Below are 24,833 nucleotides of genomic sequence, written 5' to 3' on the forward strand. Positions count from 1 at the left end.
TTTTAACCAATTTGGGTATTTTAGCAAACGAGAAACCATTAATGTGTGAAGTGAATTTGGTGGCACTGAAATATCCAACAGGGGAAGTGGTTATGGTAGAACATTATGACAAGGAAATATTTTTTAGAAAGTCCTTTTGGCGTTGCACTTTGCACTTTTACTAGTTATCCATCTTCAAGGTTTGCGTGTATCGGCTTGCTATTTAAATTAGGATGAATCGCCTTTTGTGAATAGCTATGGTTGTTAAGGGAAAGCTTCATCTATCAAGTGTCCAGACCAGACGAGGGCTTTTATTTTGAAATAGCTTCCGAGGGTTTTGTCTTGCCCCTGGGTCCGTGTACGTTTTGTCAGTTTGATTTATCTCAAAAGATAATCTGGCCATTTAGTCATGTAAAAACAGAAAAAAACATCGCAGTCGCTTTTATGCTTTCTGTTAAGAAATAAATACAAATCAAACGAAGGAACATGGATTGAGTATTCCTATGATCATGATTTTTCGTAACCCTGATGGGATATCTCTTGCAGTACATAGACGATCTTTCTTTTTAATAAAAAAACATGACGGTTCCACTACAACTCCCAGAATTCTAATTCAACGGAAAGCCAACAGTTCAAACGCGCGGACATCACATTGTGTGCACGTTGGTACGTCCCTGTGTACGCTGCTCACTGTCGTGCAGGTGTTTTGCATAAGGGAGATCCTCGCTTTCTCCAGACACTACCTGAAGTCATGGCTGACCAGGTGGCCGCCATGTGTGATCAGCTTATCAAAGCTCTGAATGTGATGATGGATGCAGAAACAGGACAAGTTTACCGGCTGGAGGCCCTAAAGGTAGCATCGTTTTGGGTTGCTAGCTAGCTGCTAGCTAGCTGAGAATACCATATATTGTAGTTGGTGTGAAATTAGTCTCAAGTAACTGCGTAGCTGAATAAAAAAATAATATGTTGTAATGGTCTAGTATTAACACCATTGCTAACACAGTTTGTCTACGTTCGCTTATAAATAATGATGGCCAGATGTTTTGCGAGCTAGCCCCTGCATGCCATGAGTATCACCCCAGCACCATATCCAGTGAAGACATGCATTCATTCAAAGACATTGTTATTTACTGAAAGTCCTGCAGAGGGTTATTAAATACTGAGCCTGGTTTAACAAGTCCAATAAACCTTGCAGGGCTGCATCTAGCTTAAATTGCTAATTGTTTTGTTAACTTTAGGCTATTTGGTATTGAATTAAAAGTTGCTCTGGCAGCTGTTGTTGAAGCCACTTTCCTACTGACTAACTACACCAATATGGTAATATTATCGTATGTTTATACCTTATATCATTAAGTTTATCGATGGGTCTGTAATAACAAGCTTTTGTTTCACATCAGTTTTGCGAGGAGTTTAAAGAGACCAGCTCATTCTGTGTCCCATGTGCCTTGCAATTGGCTGACAAAGCCCAGCCAGCTGTTGTAAGACACTTTGGTTTGCAAATCCTGGAACACGTAATCAAGTGAGTGCAACAGAGAAATCATGTTTATAACAAATAATGACATGCTAAAAGCTAAATTAATCTTATTTTTATTGCAGGTTCAGATGGAACAACATGCCACAACAAGAGAAGGTCCAGTTGAAGCAATGTGCCATGCACCTGTTATCAACTGTAAGTGTGACATTAATAGGCTGTTAACAATATAACTATCTGTCTTTTGGTTTAAATGATCCTGAATCTTACTGTCACAGTAGTAGACACTTATCTAACACCTGTTTTGCGTCTTATCAGGGTACTCATTCTATCCTAGAGGAGGAGAGCCACATCAAAGATGGCCTGTCAAGAATCACTGTGGAAATGATAAAGAGAGAATGGCCTCAACATTGGCCAGACATGCTGAAAGAGATGGAGGCTCTCACTAGCAATGGGGTGAGTAATTAATAGCGTGTATATAGTTTGTTATTGCATATGTGTCGTTTCCTCTGCCAGCTTGCACGAAATTTGAATAACATTATGTCATAAATCGCATGCAAATAAGTGCCAGTCAAGGATTAGTCATTTTCATCTGGTGTCATTGTGTCAACTACTTGAAGATTGTAGCAAATGAAGGATAAATGAGCAACTATGAACCTAAACAACTTGTTTCCCAATTGGTTATTGTAGTAGAGCACAAAGTATATTTTTTGGCCAAAAGATGCAGCCCTTTAATGTTTTTGTTGTTATGGTCTTGGTGCATTCACACCTAATAGTCCATTTTCTGGTGTGCACCAAGCGACAGTTTGTTACATTGTTTCATTTTTCAGAAGGTTCGGTTTGCATTCACACTGGCAAAACTCAAACGGACTATAAACTTTAAACACAAGTCATGTGCACGGAAATGCTGTTCAACCATTGGTCAGACATTAAGGGGGTAAAAACGCAAATCCCGGCAATTTCTACCGGAGCCTCCGCCATGGAGCATCGGCACTTTCGGCAGGTTATTCTCATGCTGCTGTTAGTCTGGGTCTCGACAGACACTAGCGGCCCGCACATATGATTATATAATCAGACAACATCCGTTAAAAAACATTATAACATAATGAGAGACGTTCTGCAGTAAGGAGGGGCGTTTCACCGACGACAGGTGTTCTTACTTTTATGTAGCTGACGGAGAATTTTTACTTTACACGACACTGTTCAACACTTAATTCTGCTTTACTCTTTAACTAAACAACCGCGGATGTCTTGAAAGACTCTTTCGCTAAAGATTTTGAAGATATCCGTGTTCTTGTGACACGTAAATACTACGCTTCCTATGTTATGGTGCGGACTGCGTTCACACCAACAATGAACCGCTCCAGAGTTCGCAAGCAAGCGTTCCGAGACCACCTATTTTAGCGGACCAGAGTCCGGTTGTTTAGTTCACTTAAGAGGTCTCGGATTGTGTTCACAACGACCCAAATGAACCGCACCAAGCGGCTAAACGCACCAGGGTTCGATTCAACCGGACTATACAAGGCAGGTGTGAAATGTAATAAATAAAGTTGAAGCTAAAATGCCCTTCTGCCTTTTCATAGGAGGCTCAGACAGAGTTGGTGATGTTGATCCTGCTGAGACTGGCGGAGGATGTGATCACGTTCCAGACGTTGCCCACCCAGCGACGCAGAGACATCCAGCAGACCCTCACCCAAAACATGGAAAGCATCTTCAGCTTCATGATGGCCATTCTGCATCTTAATGTGGAGGAATACCGCAAACTGGTCAGTGGCGTCCAAACTTTTATTTTGTAGAAATAAGTAGCAATCAAAATCATGTGCCAGTGTTATGGTTTTTATGTATTGATCCATTGTTTTTCATATAGCTGAAATAAAAAAGTAGGGTAATTTCTTGTTTTTCTGATCTTTTTTTTCTTGTATTTCTGTTTCCAGAAAGGGTCTCCCGAACATGAGCTGCAGGTCAGAACACCCCACAGCTTCTCTGCTCTAAAAATGAACCTCTTATGAACTTGATTACTTACCTTGATTTTCCATGCACAGGCCAGGGCTCACTGCAGAGTTGCCGTGGCGACGCTGAATACACTTGCAGGCTACATAGACTGGGTGTCTCTGGTGTACATCACCTCCGGAAACTGTCATCTGCTGGAAATGTTGTGTTTACTGCTGAGTGAACCGGAGCTGCAGCTGGAGGCAGCCGAGTGTCTGCTCATCGCTATCAGTCGGAAGGTGAGTCGCAGAGAAAACACAGGAATGAAAGGCCCTTAGACTGTAGCTTAAGCCATGATGCCAGCTGTAATTCCCTTTTTTTTCTTTTTTGTTCTCTCTGTTTGTCAGATAGTAGCTATTGTATGATATGTTGGAAACATCTCACCAGATTTTATGGAATTTATTGGGAAATGGAAAGATGTGATGCATATCTGTAGCAATAGGGCCACCTTGTGGTTACTTAAAAAAATACAACGACTTTGCCTCACAACGCACTCCTAGACAAACCTAGCCGTTTTTAGATTTTAGTTTTACAATAATTCTTAGTTGATTATTTATAATATATACATTATATATTGGTTAGTCCGAACAAGTTGTGTGTGCTCTTAGAGATTCTTTTAAAGTCTTAAGGAAATTATTTTGATGGTGTTATTTAAACGCCTATAAGTCATGAGTCTGACTCTGACATTTTCACCATCAGCCAATCTGTTTTGAATGTATATCACTGTGTTTATTTGCTGCTGATCTAGATTCTAGATGCTGAATTTAAAAATACAGGAAAATAAATTAGGGGATTGTGCAGTCTTGGTGAAAGTAATGGATTTGGAATATGAAACTGCCCTATCATTTATTTTAGAACTGTAGATCAGATGATTCATGCTACAGTATGCTCAGTTTCTACCTTGAAGTTTTACATTAAATTAACAATAACACACCATGTATTGTGTGTTTCTGCCACAGGGCAAGCTGGAGGACAGGAAGCCCTTCATGCTGCTGTTTGATGATGTGGCCATCGACTACATGCTTTCTGCAGCCCAGTGAGTACAACTTCCTCCACCATCCACCACTTTTACTGGCTTCAGCCTATTGTCACTGTTAATCAATGGATTGTCTGGTTGCAGGTCAGCGGATGGACTGGCAATATGTATGAAATCCAATGAATCACAGTAAGTCATGTGACACAAATGCCTTCTGTGGAGCACCAAACAGATTTAAAAGAGCCATCAAAGCACATAGAAGTGTATTCAGTATTGCCCCTTTGTGAATACCTTTTTTAGAGCAGTGGATGTGGTGGAGCGGCGCTACATCTTCCTGAAGAGGCTGTGTCAGGTGCTGTGCGCTCTGGGAGGCCAGCTCTGCTCATTAGTGGTAAATGAATTTGACAACATATCAATTCCTGTGTTCACATGGCCTTTTATCCTGGCCATGAATACATTTTGTGTAACATCATATAAGCAACGTGTATAATGTGTTCTCTCCACAGGGTTCAGATGTAGAGGTTGAAGTACCTGCAAATCTCAGCAAGTACATGGAAGCCCTTTTAGCCTTCACTACACATTCCAGTCAGGTGAGATCACTTTTTTTCTGATGGCTTTCACTTCTAAATCCTTATGTAGTAAACTGCATTTGAATCTGTAGAATATGAATCCTTCAGCTGTGTTTGATATTCTGCAGTTTCTGAAGAAAACCACCCTGCCTACCTGGGGCTCTTTGTTCAGACATGAGGCTCTTTGTAAGGACGCAGTAGTTGTACAGATGGCCGCCAAATTCCTCAGAACGTCTATGACCAACCTAGTCAAGGTGAGACATGGATGTAAGCCAACCAGATGTAAACATTTTCAGGGTACCACAGGTGTCTTATATGTTAGGTATAATTCAAGGGGTCTTCATTTTAACTTGTCTTTCTCTTCAGGCTGGATTTCCTTCTAGAGACGATAACCCAAGTTGCCAGTACTCCTGTGTGGACTTTGACAGTGACGAGGACTTCAATTTCTTTTTCAACTGTAAGCATTACAGATGTAGCTTTACCTGGGTCGTCCTTATCTGATCCCTTGATGTTTTTAACAGTGTATGTTCATGTTTAACAGCTTATCGGGCGCAGCTGGGACTGGTGGTGAGGTTTGCATGTCGCATTGTTCCTCTGGAGGCGTTCCAGATAGCAGCAGAATGGTTACAGTATCAGATCAGCAGCCCTATTGATACTGGGGCTATCACATGTAAGTGTCCTTATTGTGTTCTAAATGTTCTTATCTGTACATTTGTGGCTGATTTGGATAATTGAACACGTAAAGCATACACCATTGGCTCTCTACTTAAACTTTGCATTTATATGGATGATCATACATTCCTAAAAGCAGCTAATTAACTTGTCTGGTCTCTCTAAACCTCACTAGCTAAGACTGCAGAGGGCCTGTGCTCCTTCCTGTCTCCATCAGTGGTGCAGTGGGATGCAATGACTGTGTTCATGGAGTGTATGGCCACACAGATCTTCAAAAATCTGGAGGAGGAGGTAAGAGGAATCGCTTTAAGCTACGGAACAAACCTGAGTGATACAAATAATGTGGACTATAATGATGTAAACGTTTGCCCCCCTCTCCCTCTGCCTCTTACCGTGTAGAAGTTGCCCATAGATCAGAGCATGGAGCTTCTGCAGGCCGTGCTGAACTACGACACCAAAGACCCGCTCATCTTGTCCTGTGTGCTCACCAACGTCTCTGCTCTCTTCCCGTTTGTCATACATAGACCAAACTTCCTGCCACAGGTCCTCTACAAGGTCAGCGGAGTCCTCATGGTCACTGCATACTATTTATGTGCATCTTCAAACCGGAATATAGTAATGGCTAATATACATATATAGTAGTTTTATGATGGTTTTATGATGGTTTAATGTAGTGCTGATGGTTTTCTAAGATATTTAAGTTTAGGTAGAGAAAAACTCTATTCAATATGATATGTATTACTCTTTTCAAATGTGGGGATGTCTGTGTTCTTAAATATCCCATGTACACAATTTTGCATGCTTTGTGTTGCTATGCCACCAGTTTCTACAACATTTAAAAACAAGTTTATAACAAGTATTATCATCAATATTAACAGTACTTTATTATTTTGTCCCTACAGCTGTTTAAAGCAGTCACATTTGAGGTTGGTCAGGAAAATAAGGTGAGTTTCTTTCACAGAACCAATTAACATAACAGAACCTGTGATCTTCCTAATCCTACATGTCTAAAACCCCAAAAAATAAACATCCAATTGATAACTTTAGGCACCTCGGTCCCGAGCTGTAAAGAACGTGAGACGGCACGCCTGTTCTTCAATCATCAAAATATGCCGAGACTACCCTAGGGTCCTCTTGGTGAGTGTCCAATTCACCAATTTTAAGTAAAATTGCATGACATGTATATCCATTAGTTAACATGATTTATTTTCTCCTCCCCAGCCTTGTTTTGACATGTTTTACAATCACGTAAAGAAGCTGTGCTCAAGCCAGGCCACGCTCTCTCAGATGGAAAGTTCTCTAATGGAGTCTCTGGTGCTCATCAGTAACGAGTTCAAAGACTTTGAAAAGCAGAAGGCTTTTATAGACGAGCTGATGGCTTCAGTGGTTGCAGACTGGACCTCGGAGGAGATGAGGCAGTGCGTATGAATTCTTTATTTTCCCCCTCAATATGTACATGAGCTTTAAAGTCATGAAAGATAAGTATCTCTTCTTTGTGTTCCAGTGTGCTGTCGAACCCTGCCGTGTACCTGTCCTTTGTCGGGGCCGATCAGGTTGTCACTGAGCAGAATAAAGATGCAGACACATCGGGCCTTAATAGAGCGCGGGTAAGTGTGTAGGTCTACTTAGTATGTGAGCTCTAAGGCTCATTTTGCAGGTGTTTGCTCATAAAGAGTACTGGGCTAATTGTAAGTATTGAGACAGCAATGAGCCCAATAATGAAACAATTGTGTAACTCTTAATCTCTTCTTTTTTGGCCTTCTTTAGCTGAGTTTCTGCTTGTATGCCATGATGGGGGTGGTGAAGCGTGCGCGCTGGCCTGCCGACCTGGAGGAAGCCAAAGCTGGGGGCTTTGTGGGGGGCCTCACCCCCACAGGAGCTCCCATCTACAGAAACCCCTGCACTGCCCAGTTTCTGGCCTTTCTGCCCAACCTGCTGGCTCTAATCAGGTATGCCTTTTTTATTTATCACAATACTTTTCATTACTTCTTCATTCAACAAATGTCTTCACCTGGGCAGTAAGGTTTGCCAAGTCAGACATGCTGATGTAAAAAGCATTTTCATAGCTGATAAAAAAGCTTTACAATGTATATGGCAGCATGTTGGAGCCCTTTTCTGATTTCAAAAAGGAAAATAAAGAGGAAAGGTTTCGCATGATCAGGTGGTCTGCTTAGAGCATTGCACTTTGATTTGATTGGCAGCTGAGAGGCGGTGCAAATAACAAAAAAAAGGCAGTTACTTTATTTAATTACAATTACATTAAATGTGTGATAAAATGAGGTCAGTGGTTTACCCTCTGTGTTTGCTCATTAGTTTGTCTAGCAGTGTCCCAATAATACCTCCTGCTATTATACTGATCTGTGACCAGTCTCTTTGCTCTATTCCTCACTGCAGGACCCAAAACAGTCTGTTCACCCCCGAGAACATGGCTCGTCTGAGTGAGACCTTCTCCAGGGCCCATGATGTGATGGACGCAGAGAAAAATGTGGTTCTCGGTAAGATGGGCTTCCAGAACATTTCTTCTTTCACTCCCCATGAGTAAGCCATCATCTTCATAGATTTTGTCTACACCTTCTATATATGTCCTCTCTTCAGGTCTCTCTCAGAACCTTCTGGACCTTTATGACACTGCTGTGTATAAAAGCAACCTGGAGCGAATGCAGGGATTCTTGTCCACGTTGTATGACAACTGGTGAGAAAGATCCCCAAACGTTTGGTTTTGTTTCAACATGTTTTTTCAGATTAAATGTTACTTTATCTTACACTCTCTTTACCTCTGTAGCTTCCATGTCCTGGGAAGCGCAGGTGTGTCCCTGCAGCAGGATTTCTACACCATTGAGAGGCTGAGTGAAGAAATAGCTGGCTCTGCTTTTTCGTCCCTGGACCATGTGCCAGACCACAGACTTCGCCCTATGATTCATATCCTTGCTTTTGTTTTATTTCAAAATCCAATATTATCACTGCTGTTCATTCTACATGAACTAATCTGAACTGTTGCTTTATGTTGACATGGTACTATTTCCTTAATAACTTTACGGGTGTTTCTGAGGCAGTTGGTGCTATCGTGTCCTCAGGAGTACTACAACAGTCTACTGTGCCCCCTGCTGGGACCTTTGTTTGCCTACATGCAGCAGGTCAGATCTCCACATCTCCCATTCTGTAACATTTATCATTAATTTGACCATATTATATATTTAATACACTCACTGTTGTTTAGGTTGCTAAATCTCATGGTCTTGTTTCCATTTCATACTACAGAGACTCAACGTCAAGTGGCAACTCATCAGCCAGAGGACCTCTGTCAAGTAAGTACTATCCAGGGCTACAGAATACTTGCAGTACATTTTGCTAACGATACTCGCATACATTTCCTTAAATACAATCTTTATTTAATCTTTTTCTGTGTTTGTAGTGGTGAGGACGAGGAGGTGGTGGTGTGTCAGGAGAGCCATGTGACGCAGGAGATGTTGGAGGAGCAGCTGGTCCGCCTGCTCACCAGGGAGGTGCTGGACCTTCTCTGTAAGTTTCAGAATGTCTTGTGTTCAAAATAAATGAAAGTGAATTAAAAGTTAATGTTGCTATTAACTTATTATTTTAGAATTAAACTGGAGTTAAGGAATGCAGTGTATTAACTAGCATTGCAATGAGCCAGCTACTTGTGCACTTGTTGGTAGAGCTATTGATTAAAAAATAAAATATCTGTTGCAAACGGATATTTTATTATAATGACGGTGCACTTGTTTTATGATAGCAATATAATGTCCCTGACATAACCTTTTTTTATTTAAGCCAAACACACGGTGAAAATCATGGCTTGTTACTGCTAATGCACTTTTAATCATGTGGGCAATTTGTGTGCAAACTAAAAACACATCAGCAAAGTGCAAATATGAGCCATAATTCCTGTATAGAGCTGAAAGTCTACATGTTGACTGTCTTTTGCCTTGGTAATTAAATAACTGACCCCCACTGTGAACTCGAAAAAAGGGTGATGTTTGGGGGTGCATATTCAGAAGGTGCTAAAAATATATTATGTGTTTTATAATTCAGCATATAGCAGCAACTGCCTGATCAGCCATTACTCTTAATATTGTAAGCAGAGGAGTTGAGTTATTGTGCGGCCACAACATTTCTGTTCTTTCTTCTCTTGTAGCTGTGAGCTGCATATCTAAAAAAGGACATGAACCAGCAGCAGATAAAGAGGAAATAGATGGTAAGATAACCCTTTAAATACAGTTGTATTTTGTTTTTATTATATATGTATATATTATATAAGGTATAGATTACCAAACTGTAAATTGCACAGGTATAAGTTTTCCTTGGTTCCTCTGTCAATCAAGCTGCTGAACAGTCAGAAACAATTGTGATTATGCTGTGTTAGGAGTTGTTGGGAGGTGCAATGTTTACAGTGTAGTTTGTGCAATCGAGAAAGTTAAACAGGCGAAGTGCATTATGTGTAAATAGCAGTGGCGAACTGTGGCTATCACAACTGGACCTTCTGTAGACACACCCAGCCACCGCCCCCCCCCCCCCCCCCGCGGCATTATAATGTCCGTCTTTTCACTGAATTGTCGTCTTGAAAAGAGTACTCACAACAATTCCGCAACAACTTCATCTTCACCTGTTACACTTGTCATTTCAACGTTAAAAACAATAAAACGGCATGAATTGCTTCGTCACATTCATCTAGATCCTCTGTCTCGAGCCAGTTAACTAGCGGGCCTTCTAGAATACCCTGGAACCGAGGGGAACTCTGAAAGAATACGCCCATTGACTACAAATCAATATATGATTGGTTGATCAAACAGTCAGTCCAAACGTACTTTCTCATTCAGTGCAACGGCCAGGGCATTCTATCAAGGATGTAGAATACCTTGGTTGAAGGATATTCTACCCAGAGACCCAGAACAAGATCTGATTGGTTGCTTTCTTTTCTAACACAAAACCACTGAAATGCGTAGTGCATGGTCCGAGAAGGACAAACAAATCAACGTAACACTGTAATATAGATCAACAACACAGATACGATTCTCATTTATTCATTTTATATACATTTTATTTATATAATTAAATCGATTTTTTGTTTGTTTTATCTGAGTGTTCCAGGGTATTCTCTGAATACCTTGAAGGCCCTGACGGTTCGCCACTGGTAAATAGGTATGGACACAATAGGGATATGTGCAATTTGACGGACACTACACTCTTAAAACTGCTGGGTTAAAAAATAACCCAACCGTAACCCAGCTGCTGGGTCACTATGGGACAGAACATGCGCTGGGTTGTTTTAACCCAAGTGCTGGGTTTGATAATTTTAACCCAAGTGATGGGTTGTTTATTTGACCCAAGCTAGTGGTTGAAATTAACTATATTGCTGGGTTAAATATAAACCATACATTGGGTTGTTTATTTGACTGAAGTGATTGAAATTAAATATATTGTTGGGCTAAATAGAATATAATAATAGTGTAATGAATTATCTCCAAACAGACCGTATTATCTTTCAAAAATGCATTTATTGGAAAAAAACAGACAGAGACAACATTTGTAAAAAAACATAACACAAACATAAAAAGGTAAATAAATATATGAAGTAAATTAAATAAGTAAATAATATGTAAATCAAATCAGGTAAAGTAAGAAAATGACGTGCGTGCGAGTGTGTCTGAAAAGCATTTGGTCAGCAGCAGCAAACAGGTGTTGAGAAACAGAAGAGTTGGCATTCTCTTGCCATGCTTAACATTTCAAGCACAACAAAGAAAAAGTGAGAGGAAAGGAATTTGCAACTTTCAAATTAAATCGTGTAAAAATAATACTTGGAGAAAATGATGATGTGTCATGTACACAAAAGAGTTGATGAACTTGCAGAGAATTACCCAGAAGTTTCGATTAGGAGAAGAAAAACAGCTACAAGATGTTGCTTGTGAGATTGTACTCACTGGTAATGAGATACAAAAAGAGGTCAAAAAAAACAAACTCGCTCAATATGACATGCCATTTAAGGAATGCAAAATGCTTGACTGATGGCAAATCATAAATAATGTTATTCAGCACTTCAAATTAATCACGTAATTGAATTTATCAACGAGAGTACTACAGTATAACTGTGGTGTGTGTGTGTGTGTGTGTGTGTGTGTGTGTGTGTGTGTGTGTGTGTGTGTGTGTGTGTGTGTGTGTGTGTGTGTGTGTGTGTGTGTGTGTGTGTGTGTGTGTGTGTGTGTGTGTGTGTGTGTGTGTGTGTGTGTGTGTGTGTGTGTGTGTGTGTGTGTGTGTGTGTGTGTGTGTGTGTGTGTGTGTGTGTGTGTGTGTGTGTGTGTGTGTGGTGTGTGTAGTGTAAAACTTTAGGCCAAGGCGGCAATTGATGTCCTCAAAAATTTTACATTTGAGGATTCATGTCCATCAATACCATGCATTGGTATTACCAATGCCTGTTGGATAAACTCCCAGGTGGGCAGACACTGCTTTGTGTAATTGATGTCAAACACAAAGTAAGCCTTGAAACAGAGATCTACTGCACCCAGCAAAGTGTCCGTTTCGATAGCGTTTTCTGATACAATGGTGAAGGTCTGGCATGTTGTTGTGTCATCACCAAGACACAAGATGAGCGGCAAGGGTTGATTTCTCTCTGTAGGTACTGTACCATGTTGGTCCCCACCTGTTAATTACACAACAGTTACTTGCAATATAACCAGCCATTTATGTTAAGCATGTTGTTTTTATTATCTTTTTTATGGAAGTATGAAAATTCTAGTAATTAAACACAGAAACACCCATTATTATTGAAGTAGAAAAACAAAAGTAAAACTTACTGGTTGGATATTGATGAAGGACTTGCAGGACTCCTCTATGGTCGGTCTGTGGACTTTTCCTCCACTCTTGTAGACCGATGGAGGAAGCAGAGTCGGCAGGACTTTCAAAGCTCGGCCTACGCAATATAAGAATAAAACATATTAAAATCAACATTTAAATAGTATATAAAGATTGATATTTCTGAAGCAATATTGACTTTTCTGCCCTGGTGTTGAATGGTAAAAACAAAGCGTGAATTATAATTATAATCACAGGAAGTGTTGTGGCATCTTATCAGAATCTGAATCTTTATTGTCACATCACAGGTTCACAGGTGTAAAACAGTGGGTGAAATTTGTTTTTGTGCAAGCTCCATCGCTTTGATTGTTTCAGAAAGAGAAAGAAAAGGAAGGGGGGAGCAGGAATCAAAGAAAGACAACAAGGTATCTAATGAAGTGGTTCACAAACTTGTTAATGTATTTATGTATTTGTCCACAGACTCCCATCCGAAAACATGTTGTTCACAGGACCCCATACAAGATGATTGTTAAAATATTTTTTAAAATGCAGATGTAAGCTCACAATGAGTCTCATTGGGACGCAATGCAAGCTTGTAGATCTGCTATTTTCAAAGAACCTGTGTGTGTGTGTGTTACGTAAGGGATAATGTGCAGCGACGCGGTCAATATAGGGAAAAGAACATCCGACAGGCTGATCAGGAGCACGAAGTGGAGGGATCTAGATCTGACCAAGTCGCTGCACATTATCCCGCTTATTACATGGCCACATTCTCAACAAAGCATCGAAATGACTCCCAATATTAATTTAAATGATTTTATAGATTTAGAAAATGTTTTTATTGATTTAATAAATAGTCCGCTATTATGTATTTAAAGTCACATGCATCCGCTAAGAAAAATAGTCCTTTGTTACTGTTTGAACTAACGTAGCAACGGCAGGAACTGCTTCGATCGCGTTTTTGAGGAGCTTTTTGATTACAGATTTGAAAACATCGTTGCTTGCTTTAAAAGTAGCACAATTCATGATGTCAAACCTTGGAAAGTATCTAGAGACCCCTGCCCTAATGCCAAAGGAACTGGCAACTGAATATGTGTCGCCGTTTGATGTCTATGTCTGGACTGCTGCGTAAAAAGGAGGGTTTCTGCCCCGTTACTTCTCCGCTGTTTTCTTGTCACTCTTGTCTTGTCAGTTCGAAAAGCAAACTGCATGCAGTTTGCTTTTCTGCCCAACTTTATCGACCTAACTTCTTTCTGCAGATGTGAGCGTCCTTAACAACGGTCAATAAATCTTTGACAGCGGTCTGTCTGTACTGGATTAACAACGTGTTCTGAATTGACCAATCAGAATCGAGTATTCAACTAAGCCATGTAATAAATAGTAAGAAATAGCTTACCTGGTGTCATGTCATCAAACACCAATGGCAGTTTTCCCTCTCGCTGGGCATATTTGAGGATTCGGTCACTCATAGTAGCCCAGTTCTGAAACAGTTTTCCCACTGCCTCTGGATGAAGCAGCTGGAAGTCTTGTGATATCTGATACATTTTGGAAAACATGAAAAACAACAGAACAGTGTTTAAAGAAGGATATGGGTTTGTAGTACCTGTTAGGAAAAGGGTTAGGGACAATTTGACAGCCAGTGTCACTTCAACAGGTCAATTATTCAATTATTACAAAGTATATACTGTAGGGTCTGGTCTAAGTGGTTAAACATAAAATTGTAGTGCATTGCAGAGTATCAGTCAAATTGTCACGATCTGTCTGTGTTGTGTTTTGTCATGTCTAGATCCGTCTTTGGTTTCCTGTTTTATTTTGAAAAGTGTTCACCCCCCGTCTTGTCTGTTGCTTCCTGTCTCTGTGTTCCCTCCTGCCTGATAACCCGATTGTGTTCAACTTGTGCCCCTGTGTTTTCTCCTCCCTCCTCACCTGTGTCTGATTGTCTGATTGTGTTCACCTGTTGGCCTTGTGTTTCTGCCTCCCCTGCCCAGCTGTGTCTTGTCCTGTCTTACCCCTCTCTGTATTTAGTCTCGTCTTCCCCTGTGCTCCTTGTGGGTTCATTGTCTTTCATGTCACCCTCCATGTTTTGTCATTATCGGTTTTTGTCTGGATGTATACCTTGTGCTACCTGTTTATGGATTCATGGTTTTGTTTTTTCATTGTCAACAGCTTTTTGTAATTAAAGCTCGCCTTTTGTTACACTTTGAAACCCGCTTTTCCTCAATCTGCATTTGGGTGCTGCCTTACCTCAAATCCTAACACAAATAGAGTATCATTCAAATAGACAGAACCGCAATAGCAAAATAATTTCTTACCATGCCAGGATTGTCTACAAGCCTAGGGAACTCAGTCAAGATTTCCGGGAGGCTTTTAGATCCATTGCTGCGAATCCACTTGCCTCTATGTAGAGCTGTTTGACTCATGTAGTCCTCAACTTGGGACACTGGATACCTATTGACCTTCATCCATTCAACCATTTCTAGAAGTTTTTCAGGAGGCACATCAGATTCTGTTGAATGATAAGTACAGAGGTCCTCAGATTCATTATAGCTGATTTCAAACATTTGGGGTTCTGGCCCCTGACTGTGTGAAAAGTTGCCAATCGGTCCAGCGGTGCCTGAGACTAGCTTTTAGAAGATGGATGGACAGAAGAGTCATGGGACCGAAAATATAATACCTTGCATTTATCCATTCTAGCCTGGCAGGGATAATTAACATTGGTTATTAGTATTACCTGGTGTACTGGGGACGGTCTGTTCCTCCTGTTGTTCTTGGTGGCGTGGTCTTTTCAGCATTCTCATGCGCTTCCTGACGTTCCTCAAGCGCTCCTCCAGGAAACCTGTAGAATGTTTGTGATTTCGGCCAGGTGTGTACCAAGCTCCCTGTAAAAGAGAAAATTTGATTCAGCTTAAATTGGCCTGGCCTCATGTAACCATGAAGATGGTTACATGGGATTTTAAGGAGCAATCCAAAAATGTGCGTGTGACTGCACTAGGAAAAATGTTTGAGCACATTTATTTTAGGTGTGTGTGTATGGAGTGTTCTCCTTTATCAGTTGATTGATTAACTTACATAGCCACTGCGTGTAGCATCCGAAAGGCAAGGGAATTCATACACCAATGCCGCGGCAAGGGCTTTCTTCATGTCTGTGGATGGCCTGTTAAAATAGAAGGTAGAAGTTTGTCAAAGAACGATGAGATGAGACGGTAATTATTGTTTATGACGATTCAAATCCATGAATTGAACATTGAATTGTGCTTTTAAAGTGCATTTGAGTTCTGCCGTTCACTGCATGCACATGGTTGTTGTTGAAGGTGTGTGATAGCCAGTGTTGGACAGCAACATCGTACATTTACTTTACTGAAATGTTTTATCTCATCTTTTTGAAAGTGTATGTTCACAGAATAATTCATATGCGGCTCACTCACGTTTCACCATTGGTTTCCATCAGGTGAGATACAAGTAGTCTTGCAAGTTGCTTTCTCTGCTTGCTGATGATGGAGCGGTCTTCTTCCAAACTCTGTACTATTTCTATCCCCTGAATAGTGCCTTGAAGAATCTGGCGAATTGCCTATAAAACGTAGAATGAATCACAATGAAAAACTGACAAAACTTTGTGAGGACTTTTTTTCCTCAAATGAGCCGCGCAGCAGTGAAAAAATCTACCGCCGTAGCGCCGCTCGCTCCCCCTCCCTCTCGCTGACATTAGTAATCATAGATAACACGGCAGGGTCCGTTACAGTTTGTTTTCATCTGATTTAAATTAAACAAAGTATTGGCTTTCAGAATATTAAACTTGTTTCGGCAAATTCAGATGATAAATACAACTTTGAAGCTTCGGCATAATTACCCCCTGATTCCACCGGGAGCGTCTGCGCCGCGGCGTTTTTAGCGATCGCGGCCACTCTAGTCAATGGGTGCTACTCCACCAGACCCGCCGCGCCGCGCCGCGCCGCGCCTCGGCGCAAGGAATTTCTAAAATATAGGATCGATCCTATTTTTTGGCGTGGCGCAAGCAGGAAGTGGAATGTTCAGAGCATATAAAGCATATATATATATATACACACACAAACTAATTTTGCAGAGCCTATCCCTCCGGAGTCTTTCAAGTAGGAGGAGAAATGCCAGCGTTCTCCTCCCAACAGCCACTCACTGCGTACATTATATGTATAGAATAATTATGATGATGAATGCATTTTTTTACCACTAAAATACAGCAACACATCTTTGATTCATGTCGTTTATAACTGGGATATTACAATTATTATTAACTTTGTCCTACCGGGCGCATTTCAGAAGCAGAGCGTCTTGTCTGCTGGCTCGCAGTTTTGTTGATTTGGGCATATTTCCTGCACAGGCTACTTTGTACAGACAAAGTTAATAATAATTGTAATATCCCAGTTATAAACGACATGAATCAAGATGTGTTGCTGTATTTGAGTGGTAAAAAAATGCATTCATCATCATAATTAATTTACGCTGTTTTTTGCTACTAAAATACAGCAACACATCTTTGATTCATCTCGTTTATAACTGGGATATTACAATTATTATTAACTTGGTCTTTACAAAGTAGTCTGTGCAGGAAATATGCCCAAATCAACAAAAACTGCGAGCCAGCACGCAAGACGCTCCGCTTCTAAACGCGCCCGGTAGGGTAGGACTCAGACGCTACCCGCGACCCGACCCGCATTTCTTTAGGAATAAAAAAACGACCCGCACCCGCCCGTTTTTCTCGGGTACCCGTGGGTACCCGACCCGATGCAGGACTCTGCCTCACGGTACAATATGCTAATTATGTTGTATACAGCATCACTTTTAGACTATAATTTCAAAAACTGGATATAGCCTTCCTCTTTTTAATATATAACTACATATTTAATAGTAACATCTCAACATTGTCTCAATAAAAATGAACTTACCTTTAAATGTCTCAATCAAGTGCTCAAGCTGCCATGCAGTCAACGTCTCTGTGACAAACGTGTCCATGGGGAAACCCTCACAAAACTAAAATAAAATCAGATTAAGTACATTAGAATTTCACAAAACTGTGCAATGTCTTAACATGTATTGTAAGGTACCAAATAACAAATGTACAGTTACTACAAGGGGTCTGCCAAATCTATGTTAGATAGAAAAAAATGCTATGCTATGCTAAGCTAAACTAAGCTAAGCTAACATATGGTAACATGTGGCAGGGAACTAAATATGTAGTTCGGTGACTTCGGTCACTCACTCCTAAAAATAACTTTAATAGTTGCTAACTTTAATGATTCATTTAATTAATAAATAACTCTAGTAACCTAAACTTACCTTAATCAATGAGCTTCTTTCTCTGGCTCTTGGTCCGTGTGTGTGTGTGTGTGTGTGTGTGGGTGTGTGTGTGTGTGTGTGTGTGTGTGTGTGTGTGTGTGTGTGTGTGTGTGTGTGTGTGTGTGTGAAAGCGCTCACCGGAGCTGTATCCTGGGAAAGAGAGTTGCGACGTATCAACGCGAAGATGGTTCCAGAATGATCAGAAGCGGGGAAATGAATAAACCAACCGCTGGGTTAAAAATAACCCAGGCAGGTGTTCAACTGCAATTGAAGCCCTAATAACCCCTTTGACCCAGCATGAACAACCCAGCAGTGTGTTTAAAGTACCCAAATAACCCATAATTATGACCCAGCCAAATCAACCCAGCAATGTGTTTAAAGAAATAACCCAGCATTTTTAAGAGTGTATGCATAGGTGCAATAGGGAAAGTGCAATATTGATTTGTGTATGAATACAGTAGGGAAGGTGCAATATTTGATTTATGTATAAATACAATAGGGAAAAGTGCAATATTTGATTATGTATGAATGCATTTGGGAAAGTGCAATAGGGATATGTGCAATAGGGAAAGTGCTGTACCTGTATGTTTCTTGTTTGTTTCTTTGCCATGTGATATGTGATCTCTGTTCTGTATCTATGACTGATTGACCTGAATGTTTTATGTGTATTATCTCGATGCCCAGGACGGATTTCTCCTAGGGGAGACAATAAAGCTCTATCTTATTCATAAGATTTTATTTGGATTTCTCACAATGAACACTTCCAAACAAATACTCACAATGACAAGATGGCATGAATGATGACTCTTGTGTGTCTAATTTATATAATAATTGACATAGTCGAGTACTGTTCCTGCCTATTGTCAAATCACAATTAGTTGTATTTAACTGTCTCTTAATATTATCTGATTAGTATTCTGATCGCCATGATACTGCTATGATTGTCCAAATCATTTGGATAGTGCATAGTCTATCATGTTTAATTTTTTATAGGCTGATATTTATACCAAAATAGGCGACATATCATGCTTTATTTGAAGAAACAATTCTATGCAAAATCAGACTTTCAGCACACCCATAATGCACGAGTCTAAGGTTTCCTAAGCACATTTTCCAAGTCTTTTGGGACACCTCTAGTCTTACTTCAAATGACCAACGTTTTACCATGATATCTCTTTCAACAGTTACTTTATCACTTTATTTTTAAATGTTTGTATTATTATTTGTATTGTATTTTATCTTTATTTTTTACCTTGTTTGAATCCTGTTTTTCACCCTGACCCTGTGGCTGCTATAAACGCCTGAATTTCACCACGCGGATAAATAAAGTTCCATCTTATCTTATCTTAATACTTTTCTTGAACTGTTCTCTCCCAGAGGAAGACATGATGATGGATTCGGCACAGACGGCGTCTCCTGCCCAGCCCACAGAGGAGCTGAGTGAGCTGGGAAAACACCTGTTTAAACACGAGGTCAGCCTGAGACGCATAACACTCTAGCAACAGCATATTTATTACTGAAATGCTGCAGATAGGCTCAATGTCTCTGTTTTTCTCATCCAGAACATCTACATGAACATGTTGACCCTCACCTTTACCTCCCTGTCGTGGAAGGACACCACCAACTGTCACCGCACTGCTTCCATGGTCTGCTGGACACTTCTGCGCCAGGTAGCAACAAACGTACAATATAAAAGCTAGCCTTATAGTATTTCATTAGTGTGCACAAATCTCCTAAAATACAATGGAAGTCTAAGGCTGAAACGACCATGCTTGATACGGCTTTTTAAACACAGGAAGTACTTTCTGACACCTTTCTGACCGTTTAATGCACAATTTCATGTTTACCGAGTCAGGCTATTTTGAGTTTCTGTTGATATTCACTCATTGTCTGTGACTTAAAGGTGGCTGTTGAATGTACCTTTTTAATTTTCACATATTTCTAAAGTTTTCCTCTCAAATCCGCTCTTTGTCCCTTCAGGTTATCGGGGGTAATCTTCTTCCTGAAGCAGTCACATGGTTTTATACCAGCGTCCTCAGGGCCCTTCAGGTTCACGGGCAACATGAAGTCTGTAACTCTACCCTCTCTCAGCTGGCCATGCTCATCTATGAAAACCTGGTGAGGCTAAAAGCAATAACCTCTGCCATATCTGCTCTTTATTTTGACCTTGTTTGTTTAACCGTTATTGCCCAGTCCATTGTTTTTCGTATTTGTTTTTACTATAAGATGATTAAAGTGATGTCTTGAAATGCACGTTTTATCTAACTTGCAGTAAAAAACTGTTCAGTTGACTGTCATAAATGGAAGAAGCATGAACCATCAAAAATCCGCACAAGCTGTGACCATGTACATTCATTCACACACACAGCCTCACAAAAACTTGACCTCCATGCCAAATGTTAGCCTCCCAGTGAGAAATATTGGATATTTCCGTTGCCAAAAATAACATCAAACAATGAAACGGTTATCAAATGAGCCTCTGAGTCATTGGCAGTCAAATGACTAATTGGTTCTGCTGTGAAGTCACAAAGTACTTATTTTATCAGTAATATATAGAAGTTTTATCTGTGGGTCTTTATAGTTAATTCCTCAGAATGCATTGCTAATCATCTCCTTACCGGTCTGTTTATCTGCTATAGCGAGCTCGCTATCCAGAGCTAAGAGTAGTGATGACCCAGATCCCAAACATCAGTGTGGAGGCTCTGGACCAGTATGACCACCGGCTCTTGGACCCTAATGCCCAGAAGGTTGGAGACAAGAAGAGGAAAGACCACTTCAGGAAGCTCATCGAAGGAACCGTTGGGGTAATGCCACATTTAGCCACTAGAGAGCAGTGCTTCGCTGTTATATCCCACTGGAGACTGCTCATCAGAAGTGACCAGACACCCTGGCCTCAGAGTGCAAGTCATTACTGAGCAGTGTGTGATTCTGGCTGTGCAGTAAATCTTCTGTGCTCGGCAGAAAGAAAATGTGCAGCAGCTCAACAGGGCTGTACAATGTAATGAAATTCTTTCTGGTAGATCTCCTATAGCTCTGTTTTAACCCCTCCTCTCTTTGACTCCCGTCAACAGAAAGCTCTGTGCCAGCAGTTCAGGAAGGAGGTTCATATCCGGAATCTTCCATCGCTCTATAAAAGCCCGAAGCCGGACAAGGATGTAGTGCAGAACAGTGAAGCAACAGGCCTGGAAGCTCTCTTCACCCCAGAGAAGAATACCCTGTAGGAACACAGAGTGCTTCTAATGGACTTCATACTGACTGCAGAGAGTTATGTGTACACACCGGGGTCTCAGTGCAGTGCGGCTCTCCCTGACATGACTGTCAACACCCCTGTTTCTCAATAGGTCATCTTTATTTTTTACCATCGATGTACCACAGCACCACTCATGAAATCTTACCACCAGTCTTTTGTACAAGCAAGTATAACACAGTAGATCCATTTTAAAATCCTATTGCACATTACGTCTTGATTCCTTTACTCTTAGCAATGAATGAGGTATGGAAAAAGTAGTAGTAAAGACTTCAGATTAAAGTATGTTTCTTCATCGTATTGTGAGAAGAGACAATCTGAAAATAGCTACCAACCATTATTTTATATTCTTCAGCAGAAGCTTAATTGAGCCACAAAACTATTTTCTAACAGGATGATTCAGCCGTTTGTAGGCGCCATTATTTGCTCATTGTCCAGCATCATTCACACTAATCATGTCAGATTTATGGGACAATGGTATCAAACAGCGAGTTCAGCTGTGGTTTGACATTCATTCTAATGATACCTAAAAAGGTAAAGAAAATATAGCCAATAGCAACAGGAGTAGCCTGTTAGGAAGGAGTGTGTGTGTAAACCTTTTTTTGTGTAAAAAAAAAACATTTTACAGATTTGTTGTGCAACCACGCTGCTGCTGCTGCGGTCAAGGCCGGTCCAGAAGAAGAAATGTTTTGGACAAATCCTGGCTCTAATTTCTGAAAGAATGCAAAAATGTACCTCATGTACATTTCCTTAGATGGGGTGAAGATGCATCATGGAAACATACCCTAAGAAAAGAAAGCAACTGGATATTGTAGATATGATTATGAACAGCAATGTTTTAGTGTGCAGATATTACAAAGCAGTCGTTTTAGCATGTCTAATACTACAAATAATGAAGCCAAATGTTGTGCCAAAACACTCATGCTAGACCTGATGACCAACGTGACCTTACAATCATTTCTGAGAAACATAACTACATATAGTTTTTGTAGAGGAAACTTCTGTGTAGCTATGTAGTGGGAGTCACCGACTCAGGAAGGAGACACGGGAAGAGCAGTAGCTTTGATGTCAAACACATGATGGTTTATTTGGAGTTAACGGCCGGAGGATTCACATCACAAGTCCAAGAGTCAGAGGTTCTGACTTCACGGTAGAGTTGCCACGTCAATTCTGAAGAACTCTACCCCAGACCCATGTATTTAGCTAGTTCAGAGAGCATCATCAACATGCTGCATAACAAGATAGAATGATAACACCTCTATCAGCTGACGCCAACAGGCAGGAACAGGGAGACAGAACACTGAGAGCACAGCAGCCAAGGTTACAGGTGCCTGTGCTCAGTCAGGACAGTTTGAACTGATACACTGGGTCAAAGTTATGGGCCTTGGAAAATATTTCCACAACAGTTTTCACAAAGATTATTTATGAATAAGCTTAACAACTAATGTGTAGCTTAATCCAAGTCTTTAATTAGTTTTGTTTTACTTTAGTTTTTTTTGTATTTGTACATTTGCCATTATTCAGAGTGCTAAACATTGAAAACTGAAAATGGTGAACCAGACATACATTCCTCCATTTTCAAGGGATTGTTTTTAATCATGATTTGGTGGATATATCTTACTCTTATAGATCTGCTATGCTAGATATGATGAGTACTGTGTTGGGAAGATTGGTCTGAAATTCTAGATTACATTTGACTGAAAACGGGTTCACATCCTACTTGCCCTGTAAAAGAAACATTTGTGAAGCTTGGAGATCCAATGAACTGATTTACCTGTCTTTGTGATGATTGTTCACCTTCGGCCATTTAAAAAAAAAAAAAAGAACTTACTTACTTACACTAACTTGTTCTGTTAAAAGGAGAACATCGTTTTTTTTTATTTGGTGTGGTTTATACTTTGTTTTATTTTTAAATAAATGAATCAATCTTGATTTAATTTTGTCTAAATATTTTTTTATTTCGAATTATGAGAAATGTTACATTAGAATTGCTCAGTTGCTACAGATGGACAAGGTTCAAGGTTCTTTGTTTAGAACCTTGATATCTGGGTCTTAATATTTGTTTTGTTTTGCACGGCCCAACATCTAAATAGTAGTGAAGTGATAATAGTTGTCTTTACAGAACGTATAAAAGTTAGCGCTGAGCTTCAGTGTGCAATGTTCAAAACAACAGATAAAGCCAGAAATCTAGGTGTAGTCATGGACTCTGACCTGAGTTTCAACAGTCACATTAAAACTGTTACTAAATCAGCCTACTATCACCTAAAGAATATATCTAGGATTAAAAGACTAATGTCACAGCAGGATTTGGAAAAACTTGTCCATGCTTTTATCTTCAGTAGACTCGACTACTGCAATGGTGTCTTCACAGGTCTCACTAAAAAATATATTAGAAAGCTGCAGCTAATTCAGAACGCTGCTGCTCGAGTCCTCACTAACACTAAGAAAGTGGATCACATCACTCCAGTTCTGAAGTCTTTACACTGGCTTCCTGTGTGTCAAAGAATAGATTTCAAAATACTGCTGCTGGTTTATAAAGCACTGAATGGTTTAGGCCCAAAATACATTTCTGACCTCCTGCTAAATTATGAACCATCCAGATCTCTCAGGTCTTCAGGGACTGGTCAGCTTTCTGTCCCCAGAGTCAGAACTAAACACGGTAAAGCAGCGTTCAGTTATTATGCTCCAAATATCTGGAACAAACTCCCAGAAACCTGCAGGTCCGCTACAACTCTGACTACTTTTAAATCCAGGCTGAAGACTTTTCTTTTTGTCGCTGCTTTTAATTGAACTATTCATATCTTAGACTGCACTGTAACTTTTATCCATGTACTTTTTTTTCTTTTAATGTTTAATTGACAGCACTGTAACTTTTATCCATGTATTTTTTCTTTTAATGTTTATTTTATTAGCTTTTCTTTTTAATGACTGATTTTAAATGCCATTTTCTTAATCTCTTTCATTTTTTGTAAAGCACTTTGAATTGCCTTGTGTTGAAAAGTGCTATATAAATAAACTTGCCTTGCCTTGCCTTGCCTTGCCTTTACCTTTGCATGACCTTCATTTAATGTTTTAACTGTTATATTATAAGGGATATTTCATTAGTGAACGAGGAAGTCTTCTGAAAGCATATTCGTAAAAGCAGTTCACATTCCATTCCGGAAGGAATTCTGCTATTACCGATCACCGTCAAATATTGTAAAGAAGCGCAATGAAGAAGAACTGTGTAGTCTACCGGTATGTTATGTATTTTATTGTAGTAAAATGTATTTAGCTAATTGTAAATTCACAGTAAACATGCACTCTCTTACATCTTGAATTGTTGAACCAACATCCTCAGTTTAAAGTTTAAATGTTGGTTAGAAAAGTTAGCTGTAGGGCTAAAAAAAACTATAATATTACTCCACTACAATTAAGAAATTAATATTGTAAATTCAGCATTGCTTTTGTATAGATTTTTACACATTTGTTTCACATCTTCATGTGTCAAATGAAGAATCAGATTGTTTTATGTAGGCCTACTATTAAGGACTAAACTACCCAAATGTTTATAAAGTAGGTAAAATAAGCTTCACCTCCAGCTGTTCCAACATTAAAATGCTACACACAAGAAATTGCATTTAAATAATTGATATATATAGATCTATATATTCCTAAATAATTGCTCTTACTGATTTCAATTTACGGTTAGCAATCCTGACATGAGTTTGCTTTCAAGTTATCAAAGATATTTGTTTACAAACCCACAATCATTCTTATGACAATATTTGTATGTGCATACTGTATGTGCATTGAAAGAGTTACGAGTGGCTGTAA

At 39.9% G+C, this 24,833-nt stretch overlaps 1 protein-coding gene across 1 annotated transcript; it reads left to right on the forward strand.

The window, feature by feature from the left end:
* Window positions 1-730: 730 nt before the first annotated feature.
* On the forward strand, window positions 731-22,954 carry LOC117538212 (exportin-5). Its single transcript, XM_034203787.1, has 33 exons — window positions 731-832; window positions 1,377-1,498; window positions 1,576-1,648; window positions 1,769-1,906; window positions 3,034-3,216; window positions 3,385-3,411; window positions 3,493-3,678; window positions 4,399-4,475; window positions 4,560-4,604; window positions 4,716-4,806; window positions 4,922-5,005; window positions 5,113-5,238; window positions 5,351-5,441; window positions 5,526-5,654; window positions 5,832-5,947; window positions 6,056-6,211; window positions 6,559-6,600; window positions 6,704-6,793; window positions 6,878-7,074; window positions 7,161-7,263; window positions 7,424-7,605; window positions 8,051-8,151; window positions 8,252-8,348; window positions 8,439-8,575; window positions 8,693-8,790; window positions 8,915-8,961; window positions 9,069-9,175; window positions 9,810-9,869; window positions 19,148-19,242; window positions 19,333-19,440; window positions 19,751-19,888; window positions 20,410-20,574; window positions 20,842-22,954. Exons 1-33 carry the CDS (start codon window positions 731-733, stop codon window positions 20,989-20,991), a joined length of 3,663 nt encoding a protein of 1,220 aa, XP_034059678.1. The 3' UTR covers window positions 20,992-22,954.
* Window positions 22,955-24,833: the final 1,879 nt, after the last annotated feature.

Source organism: Gymnodraco acuticeps, unplaced genomic scaffold (genome assembly GCF_902827175.1).
Source record: "Gymnodraco acuticeps unplaced genomic scaffold, fGymAcu1.1, whole genome shotgun sequence".
NCBI classification, from domain to species: Eukaryota; Metazoa; Chordata; class Actinopteri; order Perciformes; family Bathydraconidae; genus Gymnodraco; species Gymnodraco acuticeps.

Bases quoted from the DNA above. Each gene is read 5' to 3' on its own strand.
- LOC117538212 (XM_034203787.1), top strand. From the start codon at position 731: ATGGCTGACCAGGTGGCCGCCATGTGTGATCAGCTTATCAAAGCTCTG. The intron at 3,217-3,384 runs GTCAGTGGCGTC...TTCTGTTTCCAG, and splicing joins TGGAGGAATACCGCAAACTG to AAAGGGTCTCCCGAACATGA. The intron at 8,962-9,068 runs GTAAGTACTATC...CTGTGTTTGTAG, and splicing joins AGCCAGAGGACCTCTGTCAA to TGGTGAGGACGAGGAGGTGG.